The sequence below is a fragment of the Lithobates pipiens genome, unplaced genomic scaffold, assembly GCF_037356315.1.
Source record: "Lithobates pipiens isolate NorthernLeopardFrog02 unplaced genomic scaffold, aLitPip1_a1.2 Scaffold_8, whole genome shotgun sequence".
Lineage (NCBI taxonomy): Eukaryota > Metazoa > Chordata > Amphibia > Anura > Ranidae > Lithobates > Lithobates pipiens.
Window position 1 is genome coordinate 425,123,815 of NW_027507903.1, and position 23,851 is coordinate 425,147,665.

Consider the following 23,851-nt stretch of genomic DNA (forward strand, 5'->3'; position numbering starts at 1 on the left):
AATTGTGGAGTTGCTCAATTTGATAGAATTACACCTCAATGCAACCTCGGCAAGAACAAATGGTGAATCTGGGTGGAGGTTGTGCTGCCATGTGATTCTTGCATGGACAGGTAGTGCTCCAGCCGCTCGTTACTCTTCACCAAAGATCTAGATCTGTGGGCACAATGGGACAACTACTAGATCGCTCTTCTAGTTGATAAACTCAAGGTGTTGTCATGACTGTATCTTCAGACATGAAGCAGCACATTCACAATAAAGGGGTCGGCCCTTTTTATATGGGGAATTTGGGGGTCTCTTTTGCATTGGCGTTATAACCACTGAAATCTGCAGTGTTCCTACATTGTTTTTCTCTGGACGATATACTTTGTACTCAAAGTTTCAAACTGGAAGCCAGAACCTGATTGGTTGCTTTTGGCTGCACCTTCTCTTTTAGCTCAGTAACCTTTGTTCCTAATGTTGCTCAATGTCCAACAGATAAGCCCCCTCCCTATCAAAGCATTTAATAAAAGGTGGTCATTTTTCTTCTTGGTGTAATGCCATTACCACAGTTCCTTTATTCTTTTTCTTGTGTTTGCCTCCTAACCCCCCTCCCCTCCTTTTCCTTGTAATATGAGAAATTGTGAGGTTCCTGGTAACTGACTTGCGAGCTAGGGCAGAGGTCGTGTGTCTGCTGCGGAGAGGAGCTGTGTCGGTGCCAGTGGTGCTTGGAGCTCTGGTGCCTGCTCAAAGCTGGAACCTCATTATTGGCTTCTCAAGGTTTTGGGCTTGGGGGAGCCACATCTAAGATGGCTTTGCTTCACCTACCAGCAGAATTACTCTTGGGTGCCGTTCTGTTAAGGCCAGTCTGCAGGTGACACCCACACCTTAGATAATGAAGTCCAAGTGAAAACCACAATCTCTGCGTTTTTGTAAGGGTAATATCAGATTGTAGTTTTTACACTACTAACCTTTTTATTTTTGTGAACATGTTGTTACTGAGTTCCTTCAAATCTAGTTTTAATTCTGGTGTGTGGGTGTTACTGTTTTTGCTTTGTGTATGTTTACTTACTCGTGTTTTGGATACAACTGCTTGCATGCTGAGTGTTTTAGGTTTCAGCGTGAAGACATTTGCATTACTATTCAATGCTTCTATGGGTGAAACAAAGTGTTTTTTTTTTTTTTTTTTACATTTGTTCAATCATGAGAAGATGGTTGGCTAAATGAATCCGTTTTGGCCAGAGGTGACAACAGTCTCATTTCAGTGGTACCAGCTGGGCATCTGTCCCACAACTCTGGACCGGGCGGGAGCAAGACATTGGACAGGTTTAAAAAAAAACAAAAAAAAACGTAGGACTCTGTTCACACTGCTCGGTTTTTGATGCACAAAAAAAGCATTAAAAATGTATCCCTCTAAATCCTATGGAAGCCTTTACACCAATGCGCTGGAGGCTGCTTTCACACTGTTCTGTTGAAAAAAATGTGGTAAAAACACACGTGTTTTTGCCATGTGTTCTGGACACCTGACTACAAGCATGCACCTGTGAAAGCATGGCCCCGGGTGTGTGTTTGCATTCTATAGAAACCTTTTACGTTTTATAGAAATCAATGGGAGATTTGTATTTAGTATACTTTTTAAAAAGGGCACAAAAGACGCAGCATAGCATGCAGGGCTTGCAGTGCATGAGTGTGACGTGTCCCATCGTGTGTGTGTGTGTGTGTGTATATATATATATATATATATATATATATATATTCCATTTTATTTTCAGGTGCAAATTTTTTAGGCAAGAATTTGTCATGAAAATTGGATGTGGGGAAACGGTCTCCCCCCCCCCTCCCTCTCGTCTTCCCCTCCCTCTCGTCTTCCCCTCCCTCTCGTCTTCCCCCCCCCCCCCTCCCTCTCGTCTTCCCCTCCCTCTCGTCTTCCCCCCCCCTCCCTCTCGTCTTTCCCCCCCCCCCCTCCCTCTCGTCTTCCCCCCCCCCCCTCCCTCTCGTTTCCCCCCTCCCTCTCGTCTTTCTCCCCCCCCCCTCCCTCTCGTCTTTCTCCCCCCCCCCTCCCTCTCGTCTTTCTCCCCCCCCCCCTCCCTCTCGTCTTTCTCCCCCCCCCCTCCCTCTCGTCTTTCTCCCCCCTCCCTCTCGTCTTTCTCTCCCCCCCCCCCCTCCCTCTCGTCTTTCTCCCCCCCCCCCCCTCCCTCTCGTCTTTCTCCCCCCCCCCCCCCTCCCTCTCGTCTTTCTCCCCCCCCCCCCCCCCTCCCTCTCGTCTTCCTCCCCCCCCCTCCCTCTCGTCTTTCTCCCCCCCCCCCCCCCCCTCCCTCTCGTCTTTCTCCCCCCCCCCCCCCTCCCTCTCGTCTCCCCCCCCTCGTCTTTCTGTGTTCACGATCGATAATATGTTGAACAGTGGAGAACGTTTTTTGACACATGTACGCATGTTCGATAGATCTTTATCAAATATGAACTCTCTTCCACTTTGAGGTCCATGTAGGCACATTGACATAGTGACGGGTGTACTCATAAATGCATTGCAGTGTTTTTTTAGGGGCGGTTGATTTTACCAATGCCTAAGAGGTTTCTCACTTTGATTATCCAAGATTATGAAAATGATTGTGCCAACAAACGAAATAATACTATACGTGAATATTTAAATATTGACATTTGAGTCACTAGATTTTTTTATATTCTTAGCCTGGTAGATATTTTACGGTTGACTAGGCAGTTTCAGTTTGGGAAGAATTTTAATGACGTGTTATCCAATAAGGGCCGAGCCTTTCTTTTTAATTGAGGCCTTTGTGCCGAGTTGTCGCAGCCAGTCACACCGGTTTGAAAAGTTTTCAGTCCAGGTGAAAGATGCCGGACGAGGAAGTTTATCTAGTGATTGTCTTCATAGTGGCACAAATTCTGGAACATGGCGATCTCGCAGTCACAAAGCTTCCCGCAAAGCAGTTGCTAATTAAATGTTTCTTTGTTTGCTTTGATGTTTGTTTAGTGTTTTAGTTTTTGTTTTGAGTGTTTCAATTGCCAAAAGGAAATTCTTTTCAGCACCTTGAACATATAAAAACGAATACTAATGGATTTATGTTAAGGAGATGATGGATCCTTCAACCCCCCCTTTTTTTTTTTCCTTTCTGCGTCCAAAAAAAAAAAAAAAAATGGCAAGCTGAACTTGTAAATTTGATTAGGAAAAAAAAAACATAAAACAATTTTTTTTTTTGTATGCGTGTATAATATAGTCTCTAATACTAGATTACCAAAAGTATTGTGACACCTGCCTTTACAAGCACATGAGCTTTAGTAGCATCCCAGTTCAATATTGAAGTGGATTTGTGATGTTGGACGAGAAGGCCTGGCTTGCAGTCTCCACTCTTAATTCATCCCAAAAGTGTTCTATCAGGTTGAGGTGCAGGCCAGTCAAGTTCCTCCACCCAAAACTCGTTCATCCATTTCTTTTTATGGACCCTGCATTGTCCACTGGTCCAAATCATTTGGTGGACTTCGTTCCAGTGAAGGGAACTCTTAAGGTGTCGGCATACCAAGGCATTTTGGCCAACTTGATGCTCCCAACTTTGTGGGAACAGTTGGAGGGGATAGCCCCTTCCTGTTCCAACATGACTGCACACCAGTGCACAAAGCAAGGTCCATAAAGAAACAAATGAGCGAGTTTGGGGTGGAGGAACTTCAGAGGCCTGACCTCAACCTGATAGAACACCTTTGGGATGAATTGGAGCGGAGACTGCGAGCCAGGCCTTCTCATCCAACATCAGTGCCTGACCTCACAAATGCGCTTCTGGAAGAATGGTCAAACCTTCCCATAGACACACTCCTAAACTTTGGGGACAGCCTTCCCAGAAGAGTCAAAGCTGTTCTAGCTGCAAAGGTTGGGCCAGCTTAATATTGAACCTACCCTGCGGACAAAGGCTGGGATGGCATTAACATTTAATGTGTGTGTGTGTGTGTGTGTGTGTGTGTGTGTGTGTGTGTGTGTGTATATATATATATATATATATATATATATATATATATATATATATATATATATATATATATATATATATAAATTTATTATAAAAAAAAAAATAATTAGCGTTCCAAAATCAACTGCCTATAAACGACCCTATGTACATGTACTGGTAACATGGCGTAGAGTTCAGGGGCAGCTGAAAAACAATGCCCATGTGCTCCTAAAGGTCCGCTTACCATCATCGGTGTACACGAGGCCTCAGTGCTATCCTTGTCCTGTTTTGTTTATTGCATAACTTTTCTGTGACGTATGACACATTTTATTGCTGTCCTTTCTGCATTCTTTGTACATGTGCTGAGATGATTGCGTTTTATTTTTCCTTTCTTTGCTCTAATCTGTTCGGAGTCTGTCATCTCACCCCCTTGCTGTGAATGATTAAATTCTCCGCATGGCACCTGTTAAGTAAGTTATCTAATCACACAGGTGTGGCTCTTCATTGTGTCACATTAGGGACAATTGCTAGGTGTATGTGACAACAGCTTTTCTTGCTCAGCTCTACCTTGGCTGTGTAACAAGTCAAACAAGACAGAGTGATCAGGAACAGACACCTGCATTCCACAGCAGGGTGTCCTTCAGAGTTTCACTGATTAGCATGAGAGTAATTGCTTTTTTCTGATTGGGCAATAGTTTACCTGGCCTTAACCTTTTATTTCTGTGTTTCTCTGCAGAGTGGCCATACTCGCTAAAACCAAGGATGAAGAAGGTAGCATCCTGCTTCTACCTATGGCTTTTCCTTCAACTTCCCCGAATTGGTTCTTCCACCCAGGTGAAATACAGAGTAGAGGAGGAGCAGCCACCAAATGTCTTGATTGGAAGCCTGGCTGCTGACTATGGCTATCCAGACTCAAAGCACCTGTACAAGCTGGAATTGGGGCATCCTTACCTCCGAGTGGATGGCACGAAAGGGGACATCTACACAACTGAGACTGCCATTGACCGAGAGAGCCTGCGTGAGTGCCAGAACTTGTTCCCAGGCCAAGCATGCTTCCTGGAGTTTGAAGTATCTATGACGGACCTGATGTCCCCAGTTCCCAGGCTCATCGATGGTCAGATCGAGGTTTTGGACATAAACGATAACAGTCCTAATTTTGCCTCTCCAGTACTCATGTTGTCCATTCCAGAAAACACTAATATCGGAATGCTTTTTCCAATCCCTGCTGCTACCGACCGGGATTCTGGAGTGAACGGGGTGGCATCCTATGAGCTGGTTGTGGGCCCTGAAGCCCATGAACTTTTTGGACTGCAAGTAGCCGAGGACCAAGATGAGAAACAACCTCAGCTCATTGTCATGGGAAATCTTGATCGGGAGCAAAGAGACTCTTATGATCTCACGATTAAAGTTCAAGATGGTGGCAAGACCCCTCGAGCCAGCAGTGCCCTGCTACGTATCTCCATCCTGGACACCAACGACAATGCTCCCAAATTTGAAAAGTTGACTTACGAGGCAGTGCTGCCCGAGAACAGCCCAATGGGGCATTCTGTACTCCAGGTAAGAAGAGTATTCTCTATAATGTAGATTTTGTTTTTACTTTTTTAAAACCTGTTTTCAAGAGCAGAGGACAAGTCATCAGCATGAATGCCTACCTATTTTCTATCGGATAAGTAATCAAAGTATGTGCTGTGTGTCTAATGGAGTGGCTCTTCTATTTTGTTCAGGATTACAGCCTGAAGGGATTAAGCAGTGGTTGGATGAAAATGTTTAATGTGGTAAATAAAGCACTGATCAAGTTAAAGCAATCAGGGGACTTTTAAAGTCTTTCCTATTAAAATGCAGCTTTCAAAAAAGGTAGTTAGTTCTTCTGGCTTTCAATTTTAGTTATCGTTTTTTGTTGTTTTATTACATTAGGCAGGTAACATAAGATCAATGTCCTCAGAGATACAACTCTTCAATTGAGAAATTGCTGCTAATGATCCCGCATTCCACAGCCTGGATACTTTATATGTCATGGCTGAGTTATGCAGGTAATTTACAAGTGCATACATTCGCATATAAATTAACTTTTGAAAAATGTCCATGTAGCCACAACAGGACAATTGCTAGACGTTCAGCCAGTCTGTTGTTAATGTTTTACTTTTCAGCGAGTCTTAAATGTCCTGATTTTCCTTTTTTAAGGGTAAGAATTTACTATGCTCCAGTAAATGAAGGTGTCATTCTAGTTCTTTGCTGCAATAAAAATAAAAAATACTTTTTTTTTTTTTTTTTTTTTAAGCTAGATTGCTCAAGGCCCCTTTTTAGCATTATGGTTTAGCATAGGCCCAAATGGAGGTTCAGGAGTGTTCATATCCTCCAATCAGCCCTCACACTGAATGTTTCAGACCTTAAACTGTAGCTCTCCACCCCCTCCTCTGTGATACTGAAAAATGCTGAAGGATTTCATCCCTTCACTTTAAAGGGATGTACAAAAGAGAAGAATGCAGACAAACAAGTAAAACGTATGTACAAGGCTTTGTTTCATCTGTGTATTATCTAAAGGCCGTTTACTGGGTATATGAGAGGGTTTACTACTTTAAGTCAATTGACAAAAAACTATGATGAAAATCAATTACGATTTTCGTCAACAAACACAAACGGAATGGAAATTTGTGGGAGGGATGTTTACCCACCTGAACTTCCGGCTTTCTTCAGAGCTCTGTCTGTTTGTTAAAGCCCCAGCCCCCTGATAAGCTGTATTGGCTGAGAGGTGCAGGCTCCCTCTGTCTTACTGGTTGCTACCTGGGAATTCTGGAACAATGCCCTGCAAACCACGTGGTGAGTGTTTCACCTCCCTGTAAGGTAGCAGTGCTTAGTAATGTGTAATATAACAGCCTCCCCAGACAGGTTCTCTGCCCTGCGCACTCCCATTTATTTCCCCATCCACACTGCATGTTAGATTTTTACTCCAGGAGTATATAATGAGTTTGAAAATTTTAAATGCATTACAATTTAACTAAACCCATTCAATTTTGATCGACAAAAACTAAATCAAAATTTACTGTTAAAATTAACACTGGTGCCAATTGAACATTTTAATATCTATGGGTACCTAAACCTAAGGATAGCTTCTGAGACACCAATGCCTACCTATTATTATAATAACTATTCTAGAATAAATATAGATACTTCCATTGCTGGCATCCTTCTGAAAATGATAGTTACTTGGCTGGTTTAATTATTTTTGAGTCGAACGTTGGCTTTTTTTTTTTTCAAAAACCTCAATTGACAGCCAAGCAATGACCATTTTCAGAAGATGTTAGCAAAGACGGCCTACTTATGGGTCTCGTGATAAACTTCCTTTTAAGGCAGAGGTCTCAAACTGGTGGCCCTCCAGCTGTTGCAAAACTACAAATCCCATCATGCCTCTGCCTGTGGGAGTCTTGTAACTGTCAGCCTTGTAATGCCTCATGGGACTTGTAGTTTCGCAACAGCTGGAGGGCCGCCAGTTTGAGACCCCTGTTTTAAGGCCTTGTTTGGAAATCCTTTGTAATGGGGTATAAACAGTGGCATGTCTTTTGTGGACAAATTATGCAGTAGGCATCCTCTGCCTTCCAATAAATGGCATCTCTTTGGCAAACAAAACGTTTCTAATGGTAGAGCTATTAAGATGGATCTATAAATTGCTTTTCTGTTCCTGCTAGGGAGACGGCTTGTATGCAAATTAGCCCATTTCCTAGACCAGACACCTTAAAAAATGTATTGTCTGTGCCCATCCTGCTTTACAATTTTTGTGAGTCGGTGGGAGGAGTTGCATCAATGACAGCTGTGATATTTTGGGAAGGAGAAGTAGCAATACACGGCTCCTAATATTTACATTTTTCCATTTATGTTTGACTGCTAGAGGCCAATATAAAATTTTTATTTTAATCTGAATTTGCAAGTGGTCTTGTGTTAAGTGGTCCACATAAATGCAGATCATGCTTAGTGAAGTAACACTTTTTAACATCTACTTACTCCAGAAAAACTGTGCTGCCAGTTATAAATAAGAAAGGGCACCTTGGCAATGCCATGTTTTTTCCAGTTATCAAATAGGGGAAAAAACTGTTTTGCTCTCGCGCAACGCAGTTTACTGTGACCGTGACTGCTCCTCTAAGCTGAAACTGGTTCCAGGTGACTGCTTTGCTGGATGTTTTGCATTCCTACCTTGTAACATAATTTGGGCCTTTGCCTGGCTAATAACTGGTTGGGTGAGTTTTGGATGGTGACTTATTTCTCAGTCTATCTTGGGAGAGGGTAACTCTAGGTCTAACTCGTGAATTCATTTCTTTGTGCTCTTCCTTCCTTAATGTGGCCTTTTGTAGGATTCAACAAATTGGCACTGTCAAGAGGTCATGAGCAATTAAACATCTACTCCAGGACTAGGGTCTTCAGCCTCCGACTTGTATGTCTGGCTCAAAAATATTCCAGGGAAGTCTATAAATGGAGAGGCAACCACAGACCCTTAATCGTAGTATTTAGTGCATCTTTCAGATGGAATCACAGGACCACCTAAAGAAACACCATAACCTGTTTATGTGGCAAATGCCATACAACACAACTGGAGTGCTGATTAGAAAATCTACAACCTTTTTGTGATATAAAATAGAAAAAAAATTACAGCTGGTTGTGATAACTGGGGGGGGAATATATCGGCATATTGGTAACAAAGACACAAATTAGTTCCCCTCAGTTAGCAAAGTCTCTGCTACAGTTTTATGCTGGATATACAATATTCACATCCCCCCCCCCCCCCCCCCATTGATGGCCCTGTCGCCACCCTCCCATCCAGCATCTCAAACTGTTGTTCAGGTATTCTGACACCTGCCGATGCCACAGTTTGCACAATAGCCACAGTTTGAGATTTATCCACCAGTGCTGTATAATCAATGGAGGGAATGTGGAAGATTATTATTGTTTTTTGATTCAGCCCACAGATGGTAGCCGGTTGAAAACGGACGGGTGGTCCATTTTACATCCGACCGCCTATAGAGGAGAGCAGGCTGTACTTGTGTCCGCTCTCCATAAGCAGAGTGGACACAGACCAGCAATCTGCTCAGTGGTGATTAGCAGACAGATTTGGCGCTGAGCAGGGGGACTCAAGTGAAGTCTGCCTTGTGTGTAAGGGGCCTTACTGTGTTTTTGTAATCCTGGGAAGCCTACTATAACAGTGTTTTAGAGTTCTGAGATAGATTTATTACTGAAGGTGACAGATTTTCACTCTTAACCGCATCCACAAAAAGTGGTCAGGATTAGGTTTTATTCTGTTGCAGTGATATTTGGAGCAGTTTTCTCATTACAGATGTGCTTTAAATATATTTAGAGTGACTCTAGTGGCATCTAACTTCGATGGTAATAAACCTCTTACTTGAGAAAAATCAATTGGGATCCTCCTATATTTTTATTTTTTTTCCCCCCTTACAGTTACTCTTTTTTCCAATGTAATATCTAGTTATCGGAAGAAGGGGCCTTGCTCTAATTTACCTACAAGGTCCTCTTGCTCTTACACAGGTCTAGAGCATTATTGGCCATAAATAGCGGAGAGGTCCTCCATAGACCATATAGCACAGCGCCACTGTGTGGCAACATCTTTGTGAAAGTCCAAACTGTTTTCACTGTGACTGAACAAAGCTAACTTTGCTTGCTGAGAACAAGCTATAATCTTGGAACAAATCATCCTTCAGGCACTGATACTCTTGTTTTTATCCAGCAACAGAGAAGCTTATTGTGCGCGATGACATTCTGACTTTTTTTTTTCTCCATTAAAATGTTTTTTTTTTTTTTTTTTAACATTCCTCAACGGCAGGTGTAGCTTAGCACAAATGAGACAAATATTTCTTTCGGCTGTGAAATGCCATTTATTAACAGTCCTGTGCTGGGAGCATCTTTCTTTTAGAGCCTTGCTGGCCATATGTGGATCCTGATTGTTCACCTGGCAGGGCCTACTTTTTCCTTTAAAGTGGTTAAGCCACTCTAACCTGTATATACCATCAGCACTGCCTCCTATTGTAGTATGTGTGTGATTTATTAAAATAAATGCGGCAAATACCCAATTTCGCTGCCGAGATTGCGATCACATGACTGGCCAGCTTTCTCCTTTCCTCCTCTGAGATGCAGCGGGCGGGGTTGAGATTCCTCTGCTGTCAGTCTGGAGGGAAGGAGGAGAGAGCTGGCTGGTCATGTAATCGCAATCTCGGCTTTTAAATTGGGTATTTACAGCATTTATGTTTATAATTCAATCACAGAGGGGGGCACAGCAATAAGTGTATACATGTTAGTGCTGGTTCACACAGGGGCAGTGCGACTTTGCAAGGCGTTTTGCACACGACTTAAGCGGCAGCTTGCAAAATGACTTCTGTATAGAAGTCAATGCAAGTCGCCCTGGAGTCGTCCCAAAGAACGGTTCCATAGTACAGAATGGAGTGCGACTTGTCAGGCGGCTAAATCACCTGACAAGTCGCCTCTGTGTTATGAGAGCAGAAGGAGGGGCGGCTCACACACACACACAGGGGAGGGGGGAGAGGGGGAGGAGGACACCGGAGAAGAGAGGAGAGCAGATAGAAGGCTGCTGATGACAGAGGCACGTAAACTGACCACAGTGTCTCATGGCTACTGAGACCAGACACCGTGGCCAGTTTACAGAGGGGTGAGGAGGAACTGGCAGGATCAGCCAGGTTTTTTTTTTTTTTTTTTATAGGTGTTACAGGGGGGCAATTAACACAGGATAAGCACTGTGTCATATAACGTGCTTTAAAGGAGTAGGATCCATTTTCTTTTCCTTTGCTACCCCCCCCCCAAAAAAAGCTTTAATTTTATGTAACAATGGAGGCCTTACCTTCTGTTGAAGCAAAACCAGGACATTTGGCTAACGCAGAAATCTCTGAAGAATATTCAATAACTAGTTTCTGGAAACCTTGTCATATAACTGAAAAGCAAATGTGTTCGGTACGTTTGTAAAGGCAAGTGTTAACAGAGCATAGCAAACCCAAAGCCATAGAAAGAAGGCATATGTTTTGGATGAAGTCAGCCTACTCTCCATGCACCATCACTCAAAGTTGAGGGCATGCATCTAGCAGCAACATGAGTTGGATATGTTTCAAATGGTTAGAATAAGACCTTGAGGAACAGTGCAAATAATTTCCTCTTGTAATGGTTCCCCTTCACCCTTCTGCTTTGGGCTAGGCTAGTCGGAAAAATGAGGAGTGTTCAGTAGCATATTGATCACAGCCCTGTCCCACATAATTGAGGCAGCATGGTTTAAAAGGGTTCAAAATCACGCCCGTCATGGATGAGTGGCTCTGACACCATCAATATGTGATCAAAGCAGTCCTCACACTTCATGACTGTATTGACCTTTTTGGCAGATATTCATTTCATAGAATTGATTTCAGACTATAAATCCAGGAAAAAATAAAAAGCTGAAGCTTTCTCTAGAGTTGGGTGCAACATTGTTGAATTTTCTATTCCTATTTCTTAATAATTGGTGGTAGTTTAACACGCATTAAAATGTTATTTATGGGTTTCTTCATATTTGGAAGTATATGACTGGATTCAATAAAAGTAAGAGACACTCGTGCAAATGCTTGGTATCGGGTACAACCTTAATTTTATAATTTTAGTCTTTTTGTTACTTTAGATATTGGGGCAAAATTATGTTAGTTATGGCTAATGTAGGCAGGTATTACAGTTATGACTTTTGGTTATTTACAGTAGCAATGCCAAACTTAAAGTATAACTATTGGCACAACTTTTTTATTTTTTGGTAAGGGAAGGTTAAAACCCCGGTAAGGTTTATTTTTGCCATCTCTTTCTTATTGGGGAGATTTACCTTCGCTTCCTGTCCCCTAACCAAACAGGAAGTGAGAGGAAATCCGCTGCAAATTAAGGGAATCTCTTGGTCCCCATTGGAAAGTTCCCCCTCTATTAGTTTTTGGGGACAACCCAAAACTTGGGATTTTCTTTTTACTTTCAATGATAATGGTAAATGATTTGGAAAGGGGGAAAAAAAGGATTGATATTTATGTTTACAACAAAGAAATTTAACTTTTTTTTTTTTTTTTTTTTTTTTTATATTTTCACATTTTAATTTTTAGATGCCTTGTTTCTTGTTTTTTCTGTATTTTTTAACTTACTGAAAAATGTCTGTCAAAAATATTTTGAGCTAATTTTTGTTTGTGTTTTACAGGTGAAAGCCAATGACTCTGACCAGGGTGCCAATGCTGAGATTGACTATTCCTTTCACCAGGCCTCAGATACTGTTCGGAGGCTCCTGCACCTAGATAGGTCATCGGGTTTGATTACAGTTCAGGGTCCCATAGACCGTGAAGATGTTGGAACTCTGCGTTTTTCAGTGGTGGCCAAGGACAAAGGATCGAATCCTAAATCTGCCCGTACCCAAGTTACAATCACCATACGTGATACAAATGACAACAAGCCAGTAATTGACATCAGAGGGTTCGGCCTTGTAACACACCAAGATGGTGTGGCAAATATATCGGAAGATGTCCCTGTGGAAACGCCCGTGGCATTGGTACAGGTTTCTGATATAGACGAGGGTGAAAATGCTGCTGTGACCTGTGTTGTGGCCAGGGATGTTCCTTTCCAGCTGAAACAGGTTAGCGACACAGGGACTGACAGCAAAAAGAAGTATTTCCTACAAACCACCACACCGCTGGACTATGAGTCTATAAAAGAATATATTATTGAAATTGTAGCTGTTGACTCTGGTAACCCACCTCTTTCCAGTACCAATTCTCTTAAGGTGCAGGTGACTGATGTGAATGACAATCCACCTATCTTCCCCCAGAGTCTGATTGAGATGATCTTCAAAGAGAACAACTCTCCTGATGATGTTGTAATGGAAGTTAGTGCAACTGATGCCGATAGTGGTTCAAATGCTCAGATATCTTACTCCATACTTGCAGATGCCAATACTCGTGCAATCTTTTCTATCAATCCAGACTCTGGTCAAATTAGAGTCAACACCGTATTGGACCGGGAACAGAGGGAACAGTATGATTTTCATGTTGTTGCTGCAGATAAAGGATCCCCGAGTCTAAAGGGGACAGCTTCTGTTGTCATCACTGTTCTGGACTGTAATGACAATGATCCTAAGTTCATGCTAAATGGCTACAACTTCTCAGTCATGGAGAATATGCCTAGGTTGAGCCCAGTTGGAATGGTGACAGTTATTGATGCGGATAAAGGTGAAAATGCTCGTGTCCATCTCTCAGTGGAACCAGACAGTGGAGAATTTGTTATCCAGAATGGGACGGGCACTATCCTTTCCAGCATCTCCTTTGACCGGGAGCACCAGAGCACGTACACCTTCCGGTTGAAGGCGGTGGACGGAGGGGACCCGCCTCGTTCTTCATATGTGGGTGTGACTATAAATGTCCTTGATGAGAATGACAATGCACCAGTTATCGTTGTACCTTCAAACATTTCATATGCTTATCTTACCCCTTCTACACACCCAGGTACCCAGGTCAACAAGGTCCGAGCTGAGGACATGGACACGGGTATTAATGCTGAACTTGTATATAGTATTGCTAGTGGCAATCCCTATGAACTTTTTCAGATAACGCCCACAGGAGGGGAAGTAACTCTAGAAAAGCAGATTTTAAGGAAGCACCATGGCCTGCATCGTCTAGTAGTAAGAGTAAGTGATCGAGGAAAACCTACCAGACATGGCACAGCCTTAGTTCACTTCTATATCAATGAAACTTTAACAAACCAGACTTTTGTGGAAACTCTACTTGGTCACAGCCAGGATACTCCATTGAACATTGATATTGCTGGGGATCCTGAATATGAGCATAACAAACAGCAAAGAATCATCCTATTTGGTGTGTTTGCTGGGATTGTGGCAGTTGTCGTAGTCATTGTGGTGGTTGTTTTGGCTCGATACTGCAGACAGAAGGAAGCAAAGAGTGGCTATCAGGCTGGTAAGAAAGAAACAAAAGATCTGTATGCCCCAAAGCAGAGTAATAAAAACAGTAAAAATAAAATCAAAACCAAGAAGAGCAAATCTCCAAAGCCACCCAAACCAGTTGAGGAGGATGAAGAAAGTGGGCTGCAGAAGTCCCTTAAGTTTAATCTGATGAGTGACTCTGTTGGGGACAGCCCGAGAATTCATCTTCCTTTGAATTACCCACCTGGGAGCCCGGATTTGGGTCGTCATTACCGCTCAAACTCCCCCCTACCATCCATCCAACTGCAGCCACAATCCCCATCTGCCTCCAAGAAGCACCAGGTGGTACAAGACCTACCGGCTGCCAACACCTTTGTTGGCACTGGGGACAACAACTCCACTGGCTCTGATCAGTACTCGGATTACAGCTATCGGACCAATCCCCAGAAATACAACCATAAGCAGGTAGGCGATTACTTCCTACACAAGCCTTCAGCGGATGGCACTATAGCTTGGACAGACGTATGGTGATGCCTTTCCTCTTGAAGTACCTAAGAGCCAGTGGGGATGGTGGGGTCAAAAAAGACTTTTTTTTTTAATTTTATTTTCCTTTTTATATTTTAATTTTGCCTTCTGTAGGTCAGATAGTAGTTTGATTGAATTGTTGCTGTGTTGAGCCAAAAACAAATTGTATTGTAAATTCTTGTTAATAGGCCCTATGAGCATGTGCAGGCCTCACAGTGCCGTGTGTATATAATTTTAAATTATTGAAAAATGGGCTGGAAATACACTAGTGTTATGCTAGCTGATGCATATTAAGAAAACATTTTTTTTCGGTTTACTAGTGCAGTGTTGTGAGCTGGCTCTCACTGCAAGAGCTCGTGTTAACCGTGCTTGTGTTGGTGCAGTGTCCTTTCCTTTTTTTTTTTTTTTTTTATCTTTATCTGTTTTTGTTAGGGGCAGGCCTGTGCTTTCCTTTGCAATTAATCATTCCTTATACCTTTTTGCTGAGCTCTACTGGGTGACTTGTTCTTTATTGTGGCTATAGCTGATAAAGATCTTGGCTTTTGCTTGATACAAGTGGATGGTTTTATCATGGCATTGAGTGTTATGACTAAGACTTTTTCTAAAGGGTTTTTCATGGGGTTTGGGATTCTTTGGAAGAATAGGCGCATTGTGTTAGGGCTGCTAACTTGTACAGTATTATTAATATTCTCCTTTAGTGCCTGCTGTTTGCATGTTTTATCTCCTACTCTTCATCTCTTAGCTCTGCTCTAATTTTCTTAACCAAATGTGTCTTTAGGAATACACCGACACACTGTTCTAATGCCTAATGCAGGATGACTGGAGGGCTGTGGTCTATAACAACTAATCAAATCCTTTCTAGTCAATGACTTGCACTCTAAGAATTGAAGCTGGTTGCTATAGGCAACGGGTTTCCTTTCCTCTGGTTTTCCTAACCTGTTCCTTTTTTAGTTCAGTGAACCTTCTAAATGTACACAGTTGAAGAAAGGCTTTAGGAATCCCATTCAATAAAGCCAACCACTGTGAGTGCAGGCTAGGACAGCACTCGCTCCAGCACAGGGAATGTACAGGGAAGAACATGTCTATATGAGCCACACATCCCTGCAAACCCAACCTAAGAAAGTATAACGGCTCCAGCCAGGCCTTGCCCCCAACGTTTTTCACTCTGCCCCTGAAGCTTAATCATGGGGATCTCCATCATTAAGCTCCGGGGTGGTGTGACGTACGTTGGGGGCATAGCCTTGCTGGAGCCCGGGCTGAGGCTGTTGCACTTTCATACGTAGGGTTTGCAGAGATGTGCGGCTCATATGGACATTTTCTTTCCTGTGCATTGCTAACTTTTGTTGGTGTTGCATGCTGGTCCCTCCCCTTACCACCTATTGATTAGTAAAGCTACCTATCATACGGATTGATCAGTAGTAACATGAGGGGTGGTGCAATACCATTAAACACTAATAGGAAATATTTAAGCCTGCCAGTTAGGGCAGCCTAGGATTTTGCACACCTGGCATGCAGATTAATGCATCTAAAATGATATGCATGCACCATTTTTCTGCTTTGTAGTCTTCAAGTCTGTCAACGCTTGGGTACTGACAAATTTACGTCAAACCTAAGAAGCTGACTTAAGTTTTTATCGTAGGACAAAAGCAAAATTTTTTTCTATTTTTTTTTTTTTTTTTTTGTGAGGTCATACACTGATTGGAACATGGCAGATTAATAACCTAGGAATGTTATTAACCAGACCTCAGAGGGGCATGCGTATAACGAAGGGGAAAACCGTTAGCTATACTTTTAAATGGTTACGTTTTGTGTTGCATGACTGCTGTAAATAACTATTTCTGGTAACATTCTGCATAACCAAGCAAGACTTGCACGTTTAAATAATTACTCAAGGAAGCTCAAATAACCTTGGTTTCTCAATAGGAATTCAAATTCCAGCAAAGTTTTACTACGTCTGCAAAGTTTTAAAGTGCAGAGTCTCCAAATCAATAGAGACCTTTGCCTAAAGAGCTCTCTACAAAGAAGTCATGCCACTGTGCAGGACCTTGTAAAAGCACAATAAATATTGTCCTCCTTAAATATGCCTTATAAACACTCGAGCAGCGCCAATGTGCCTTATTGTGTGATAGCTTTGTAACTTAAAAAGTTTGTGCCTTTTTTCTGCCTTTTTTTTTTTTTCTTTCCAAGACCATTAAATATTTTGCATTTTTGTTTGAGAAATCTCTAATTTTACATGTTAATAAAAATGAAGGATTTTTATAACTGTTTTGTGTGTGTATATATAAATTTATATATAAAAAAAAAAGTTGAAGTTGCATATTCGAAGACCTCTTGGTTTGCCATCTTATTGTAATTTAAATTTTTGGCACCAGCGTGGACTTTAATACATGTAATTTATATCTGTATATTAGGCTTGTTCGTTTTATGTTATGTCTTTGTCCTGGACAAAAGGAAAGGAAAAAAAAAACACAAAGTCAAAACCTTTGTATAACATCTCTTGGAGGCCAAAATGAAGTATGGTGCCAGTTTTGTCATGGAGATGATATAAGACTGTGTAATATTTGCCTTCATGGTCCCGTACGCCATTGCTGGTAGTGACAACCAGTCCCACAAAGCTGCTGTCTTTGCCGATGTCCAATTGTGTGACCTCCTCTCTTGTGGACTTCAACAGTTGCAATGCAGGACCAGTGGTCACAGCAAATTGTGGGATGATAGAGGATAGGAGCACCAGCTGATACGAGACTGAGGAGAAAAGCAAGAGTCACTGGCTTTACATTGTCCCCAGGACAAAACAAACCTTAGTCTGCATGAGCTTTTGGGGAAGCTCAACGTTTATAATGCGAGTGCCAGCTTTAAGATGGAATACCTTGTAGACCCTAAACCCAACCATTTTCTTTTTTTGTTTTGGGTGGAGTAGGAAGGGGTAGACCATTGTAAAGCTTTTATTGTGTCCCTACTTGGCAGATTCTTCCTGACTTCCAGTCTATTTGATGGATGTCAACATGTTCGATAGGGGCACTAAATGCCCAACAGAGGTTTTACCCCCTTTCCTATCCTTTACAAAACGAAGGTTCCCTGGAGCTGATGTTAAATTGGCACTCAAATTGTCTTCCTCGTAAAGTTCCTATTGTCCAGTTTTGTGGGTGTTAAAAAACCTCTGGACAGAAAATAGAAACCCTAACTACTTTCGGGTAGGGCCCCCCCTACTCAGAATGCATACTGATCAGCTACGCAATGCCGACTCTGCCAGAAATAAACAAATCTTTGTAACTATTACAGAAGTGTTTATTGCAATGCGTATCATACGGCATGGAGAAACTGGGTCTGGCTGGCACAATAATGAAGTCACTATATCCTCATACCAATTGCAGTTAAAAATTTTTTTAAATGTTTTAGCTTCACTACTCCAGAGACGCATGTGCGTTAGGATATGGTTGTTTCAAACAGGTTTTATAGACTTTTAACTGCTTATCAGCAAGGATCTTAAGGCTAGCCATGTATGTAGAGATTTCTCACGTTCAACCCACTGGCTGAAAGAAGATCAATAGATTCCTCCATCTCTAATTATCTCCACTGCTGGCTATGGTGTACAGATAGCCAGCCCCTGTGGTTGTCTGAATAACTAACTAGTGACTGCAGAGAATGCAATCACTGTTGGGCTTATTTTCTATCGGGCTTAGTCAATTTGTAAATAGACTTTGGTGGGAGGTGTTGACAGGTCACCCATGGCTGCAATTTTGGCTGCTTCAGCAGGAGTCTGCAAAAATTGGAGCCATTTATGGCCAGCTTAACTCCATGCTAATTTATTTGCAATGCACTCAACATAGGAAGCCTTCAGTAAGTAGTCAAGTCTGTTTGCCAGCGATCTGGTTGATGTGATTAGCAAGTTTCTAGAGTCCCTCTTGTTAGTGGATCTAACAAGTGAACTAAACTTGACATACCTTACATATATGCCCTCGCTATTTTGTCACCTGATCTGATGGCAAAGGTTGTGTACTTACCTGTGAGTAGCTCCAGGCTGCTTCTGGCTGCCAACTCTTGAACAGAGCCAAGTTATTAGGTCACATGTCCCCCATCAAAGTGGGATGGTGAGGCATAGCTAGCAAACTGCTGAATATAGATCCGGCTTTTATACCAGAGAGTAGGTGTCCTACCGCCATAGTTGTTCTGGTGTTGGCAGCCAGGGAAAGCATTGATGGGTACAAATCACACCACTTTCATTATCAGCTTAGCTGATTGAACAGTGCGATGAGTAAAATGGGCATGGTTCAGAATAGACTTGGGTTCACTTAAATGTTCATAAGGTTGCTGTGGACTTAACTAGCCCTGGCACAGGTTCCTCGATAAATACATAGCACCATGTATGACTTGTGTCTCGGCTCTGATGCTCCAGCAATTAACATTGAAAAGTGTTGGCCATATACCAGCAACACCATGCAACTAATGGTGTGACTCAACACCTCCTAATGTTATCGAAGTCTTGTGATCGCAAAGCCTGACTTGCAAATGCTTTCACTGTTCCTGCCAAAGACCTAGATGGCGCGAGAGGATTGAGCGACATCATGAGTTGCATGGTGTCATTGCAAAATGGCTGTCAGTTTCCAAATGCCGATTGCTGGGCAACTATAAAAGCATGGACAGAACTCAAACCTAGTGTTCTATATTTATCAAAGTACCTGTGTTTTAATTGTCATAGAATATTTGAAGGATACATTTCCACTTTAGAGCTTACAAAACCTGTTAAAAACTGATTGAATAACCTTCTTTAAATCTACCAACCACTATGACGTGCAAGAGCCTACCTGAGTTGATCCAAATTGATTTGTTTTGGGTAGACTGTCCTATTACGTCGTTTTGGTAAATTTTAAAGTTGATTGTACAAATATTCTAATGTGTATGGTAGACTTATTTAAAGCATAAATCTAGGTCAATGGCAAAATACATGATTAAAATACTTAAGTTAACTGTCTTGCTTGCTAAAGAGTTGCAATCCTTTTGAGTTAGTCTTGAGTTAGTCTTGTGACCTACAGATGTCACATACTTGACCACCAGCAACATTAAGCCCTAAAGCTTGGCCCAGACCTACCAACTGGAGAGTGAAATTGCAGCTCTCTGACTAAATTACTCGTTCTGCTTTTCCTTTTCGGTGACTATGTTCAGTTAGACTGACAGCTGACAGTGCCAACTCCCTCCCCAGGATGCCAATGGGTACAATTCAAACCAATCTGGATACTTATATTCACAGTATTTAAGAAGTCTTTTTTATGACTTAAAGTTGACCTCGAGGAATGATCTGCATTGCGTAATTAACATTGGTCCAGCTTGGCATATACATATCTCAAACCTAATGGGCTGCTGGGAAAGCTGCAAAATGCTGATAGCCGCAATCTTCCAGTTCCTGCTATTGGTTATATGTGAGCTACATCCTCTCTGCACACTGACCACTGGTGCTCGCTTACTCTGCATTTCCACCACTTTTTTTTTTTCAATAATTACAACATGTTTTCTGATTGGAAGAGGTGAACATTGTGACGTTGCCCTCCCCCTCTTCCAAGCTGAACTAATGGCAGTATGCAATACATATCATTCCTGGAGTTGAAGTGTAAATGGATACACTGCCGCATTTGTGTTTTGGCCTTGGCTTCAGCTTAAGAGCATTTCTGAAGTACAGTATGCACCAGGGTGAGTGATAGGTGACTTATATCGGACACCTAAAACCGTCTTTTTTTTATTTTTTATTTAACTCATTATATCCTATATGATTTTGCACCAGCGGTTTCTATGTTCTATACCCACCTCTTGTGTAATGACTATGCAATGTTTGAAAATATGTCTACCAGTATGTTGGTCTCTCCTCCATTTTTCTACTTGATTTATATTTATTGAATACTGTGAAATATTGATTTGTGAATAAAGTTTTGTTTTTTCTGATATTTTGCAATATATTCCCCTTTTTTTTTTTTTTTTTTTTGCTAAGCATTAATTTAGTTGGGGAAAAAAAGAGCTATTGCCGTTGGATGCTGACTTTGAATATGGAATTGAAGCTCCCCGGAGGCCTTGCTGAGTGCCTTGTGAAGTGTACAGCGCTTTCCTTGGTGTCCAAATGCTGCAATTAAGGCTGTGAAAGAGGGGAAGGCACACTTAGAAGCATATTAGTGGGTATTATAGGCATTTTCACTTGTAATGGAAGTGATCCTAATGGACAAAATGCTAAATTACTGGATGCAATTTGGTCTTTGTAAAACTCAACACTTCTTTTTAAAAAGATATCGGCATATTTTTTTCAGTTTTACGGGCAGGTGAAAAAGTAATTGCAGATTTTTTTTTGCTGCATCTGCACAACAATAAAATACAAATAAAAATATCAATTTAGATACTGAATACACTAGTTACTTGTAAATAAATGCGTATTCCACTTCTAAGATGACCACCTTTTTTTAGCTGCAAAAATAAGCGCATTTGTAAAGCCAATCTCTAAAAATCCCATGTAAGCTTTGACATGTTAATGCCATTTTAGAAGTCCTTTTCATGACTATCATGATTGAATTAGGTGCCACTGATACCCTAGGCACAGCCTAACAGCGGTGCCCCCACTCCGCTTGAATAGAACTTTTCAGGTATATTCACTCTATCACAAAAGAGGAATTTTTTTTTTTTTTTTTTTTTATACGGAGTAGCTCAACTTATTCATTTATGTATTAAATACTTTGAAAGGTATATGAGTGTTACTGTAATGGTAGAATATACAAGATCCTTTGGACTTGCATATTCTATTCTAATAAAGAGTGTGCATGGTGAGACACAATATCCACTGAGCTGTGTTCTTGCACACGGTTTATCTCTCCCATTGCATTTATTATTATTTTTTTTTACATTTTGTATGCTCCATGCACACCAGGCTTTTTCATAAGCTTAAAATAAGGTAGAAGAAAAATGCTGATAATAGCATTTTTGTGCCAGCTTCTAGTAGCATTTTAGTAGTTCTTAGAAGCTTTTAGGAGCATTAGCCTTTTATTTAGCGTTTTTTGTAGTACATGAAGAAAAATACCTGTTCCGAGCATTCATCGTTGTTTTTTTTTTTTTTTTTTTTTTTCCTGCTGGCAAAAAAGCTCAAACTTTTTTTTTTTTTTTTTTTTCTACTTCTAGATGCTGAAGCTCAAAAAATTGTAATGGCCTAAAGTAGTGTGCGGGGACACCTAGGATAACACTATTTAGCTTCTAAGAGCAGAAAAAAATAACCGCTTCTAGAAGCTTAATAAAATGCTAGTGTGCATGGAGCCCTAAATTTTTAATTTAAAAATTAAGTCAAATTTGCTACACCCCTATGAGGCTTATTTAAGTTAAATATTTGCCGTTCTCCACTTTAAAGGCTGTGGTAAGAAGGCAGATTTTCTTATATCATCTGGCCCTAGGCTTGTGAGAACGTGTGTTTGATGGGACTGGTATGTGATCTCCACTCTGCTGAAATTAGAAGTGCAATACTACTGTGCTAAAAAAAAAAAAAAAAAAAAAAAAAATTCTCATTATTATAATAATAAAAAAAAAAAAAAAAATAATTATGGGAAAGACTTTCCCCTTCCTCCAATCGATGACTATTATCTACTAGTTGGCTCTGTTCCTCCATTATATTAGCTTACCTCAGTCTTCCTCGATCCTTTTTAACATGAAATAACTTGAAATTGTTAGGTTTCAGGAAACCTCTGTTAATCCATTAAATGAATATCCACATCTCGCAGTGCACTCGTTATACCAGTGAGCTGAGACATGGGGCTCCTCTACCCAAAAATGACTTGCTGTTGGTGGTCAGTGAAATGCTGCCTTGGATTGGTGAGCAGTGGGAAGAATGCTTCCACAGTGATGGTCATTGGAAAGATTGTCCCCCCTGAAAAGATCGTTTATCAATGGTAACTTTTATAAGAAAGGCAAAAATTGCTTAACCACTTTCAGACCGGACCATTTTGCTGGTAAATGACCAGAGGTCTTTTTACACTTTGGCACTGCGCTGCTTTAACTGGTAATTGCGCGGTCATGCAATGTTGTACCCAAACAAAATTTGCGTCCTTTTCTTCCCACAAATAGAGCTTTCTTTTGATGGTATTTGATTGCCTCTGCGATTTTTATTTTTTGCGATATAAACGTAAAAAGACCGCAAATTTTGAAAAAAAATGATATTTTCTACTTTTTGTTATTAGAAAAATCCAATAAACTCAATTTTAGTCATACATTTAGGCCAAAATGTATTCAGCCACATGTCTTTGGTAAAAAAAAAGTCAATAATTGTATATTTATTGGTTTGCGCAAAAGTTGTCACATCTACAAACTAAGGTACGTTTTCTGGAATTTACGCAGCTTTTAGTTTACGACTGCCTATCTCATTTCTTGAGGTGCTAAAATGGCAGGGCAGTACAAAACCCCCCCAAATGACCCCATTTTGGAAAGTAGACCCCCTAAGGAAATTGATAAGAGGCATGTTGAGCCCATTGAATATTTTATTTTTTTGCCTCAAGCGATTGAATAATGACAAAAAAAAAATTTTTTTTTTTTTTTTTTTACACTAAGTTGTCACTAAATGATATATTGCTCACACATGCTATGGGCGTATGTGAAATGACAGCCCAAAATAAATTCTGCTGCTTCTCCTGAGTATGGGGATACCACATATGTGGGACTTTTTGGGAGCCTAGCCGCGTACGGGGCCCCGAAAACCAAGCACCGCCTTCAGGCTTTCTAAGGGCGTAATTTTTTGATTTCACTCCTCACTACCTATTACAGTTTTGAAGGCCATAAAATGCCAAGATGGCACAAAACCCCCACAAATGACCCCATTTTAGAAAGTAGACACCCCAAGCTATTTGCTGAGAGGCATGTTGAGTCCATGGAATATTTTATATTTTGCCACAAGTTGCGGGAAAATTACAAACTTTTTTTTTTTTTTTTTTTTTTTTCACAAAGTTGTCACTAAATGATATATTGCTCACGCATGCCATGGGCATATGTGAAATGACACCCCAAAATAAATTCTGCTGCTTCTCCTGAGTATGGGGATACCACATATGTGGGACTTTTTGGGAGCCTAGCCGCGTACGGGGCCCCGAAAACCAAGCACCGCCTTCAGGCTTTCTAAGGGCGTTACAGTTTTGAAGGCCATAAAATGCCAAGATGGCACAAACCCCCCCCAAATGACCCCATTTTGGAAAGTAGACACCCCTAAATTTAGGGGTACACTAGTGAGACTAGGTAATAAATGGCGGGTGCCCTGAAACTATAAAAAAATAACTAACCAACCAGCGTCACCTGTAACAGTTATATGGTGATCACTGGTGAAAGGGTTAACTAGGGGGCAATTAGGGGGCTTTATGCGGTAGTATATGGGGGTCCCTGGCGCTATAAAAAGCTGCAGCGAACCTAAATACCTACCTGCCTAACTAGCGTCACCTGTGACACTAATACAGCGATCAGAAAAACGATC

The 23,851-nt window shown here is 41.3% G+C and overlaps 1 protein-coding gene across 5 annotated transcripts in view; it reads left to right on the forward strand.

The window, feature by feature from the left end:
* Positions 1-23,851, forward strand: part of PCDH1 (protocadherin 1) — a 287,578-nt gene that overhangs the window by 48,563 nt on the left and 215,164 nt on the right. For 4 of the 5 annotated variants that reach the window (XM_077474262.1, XM_077474266.1, XM_077474265.1 and 1 more), the window contains exons 2-3: positions 4,663-5,483; positions 12,130-14,322. In XM_077474262.1, the coding sequence (XP_077330388.1) occupies positions 4,663-5,483; positions 12,130-14,322 (3,014 nt within the window). Of the gene's footprint in view, positions 1-661; positions 915-4,662; positions 5,484-12,129; positions 14,323-23,851 lie in introns of those variants that run through there. The other variant, XM_077474264.1, reaches the window with a different exon arrangement.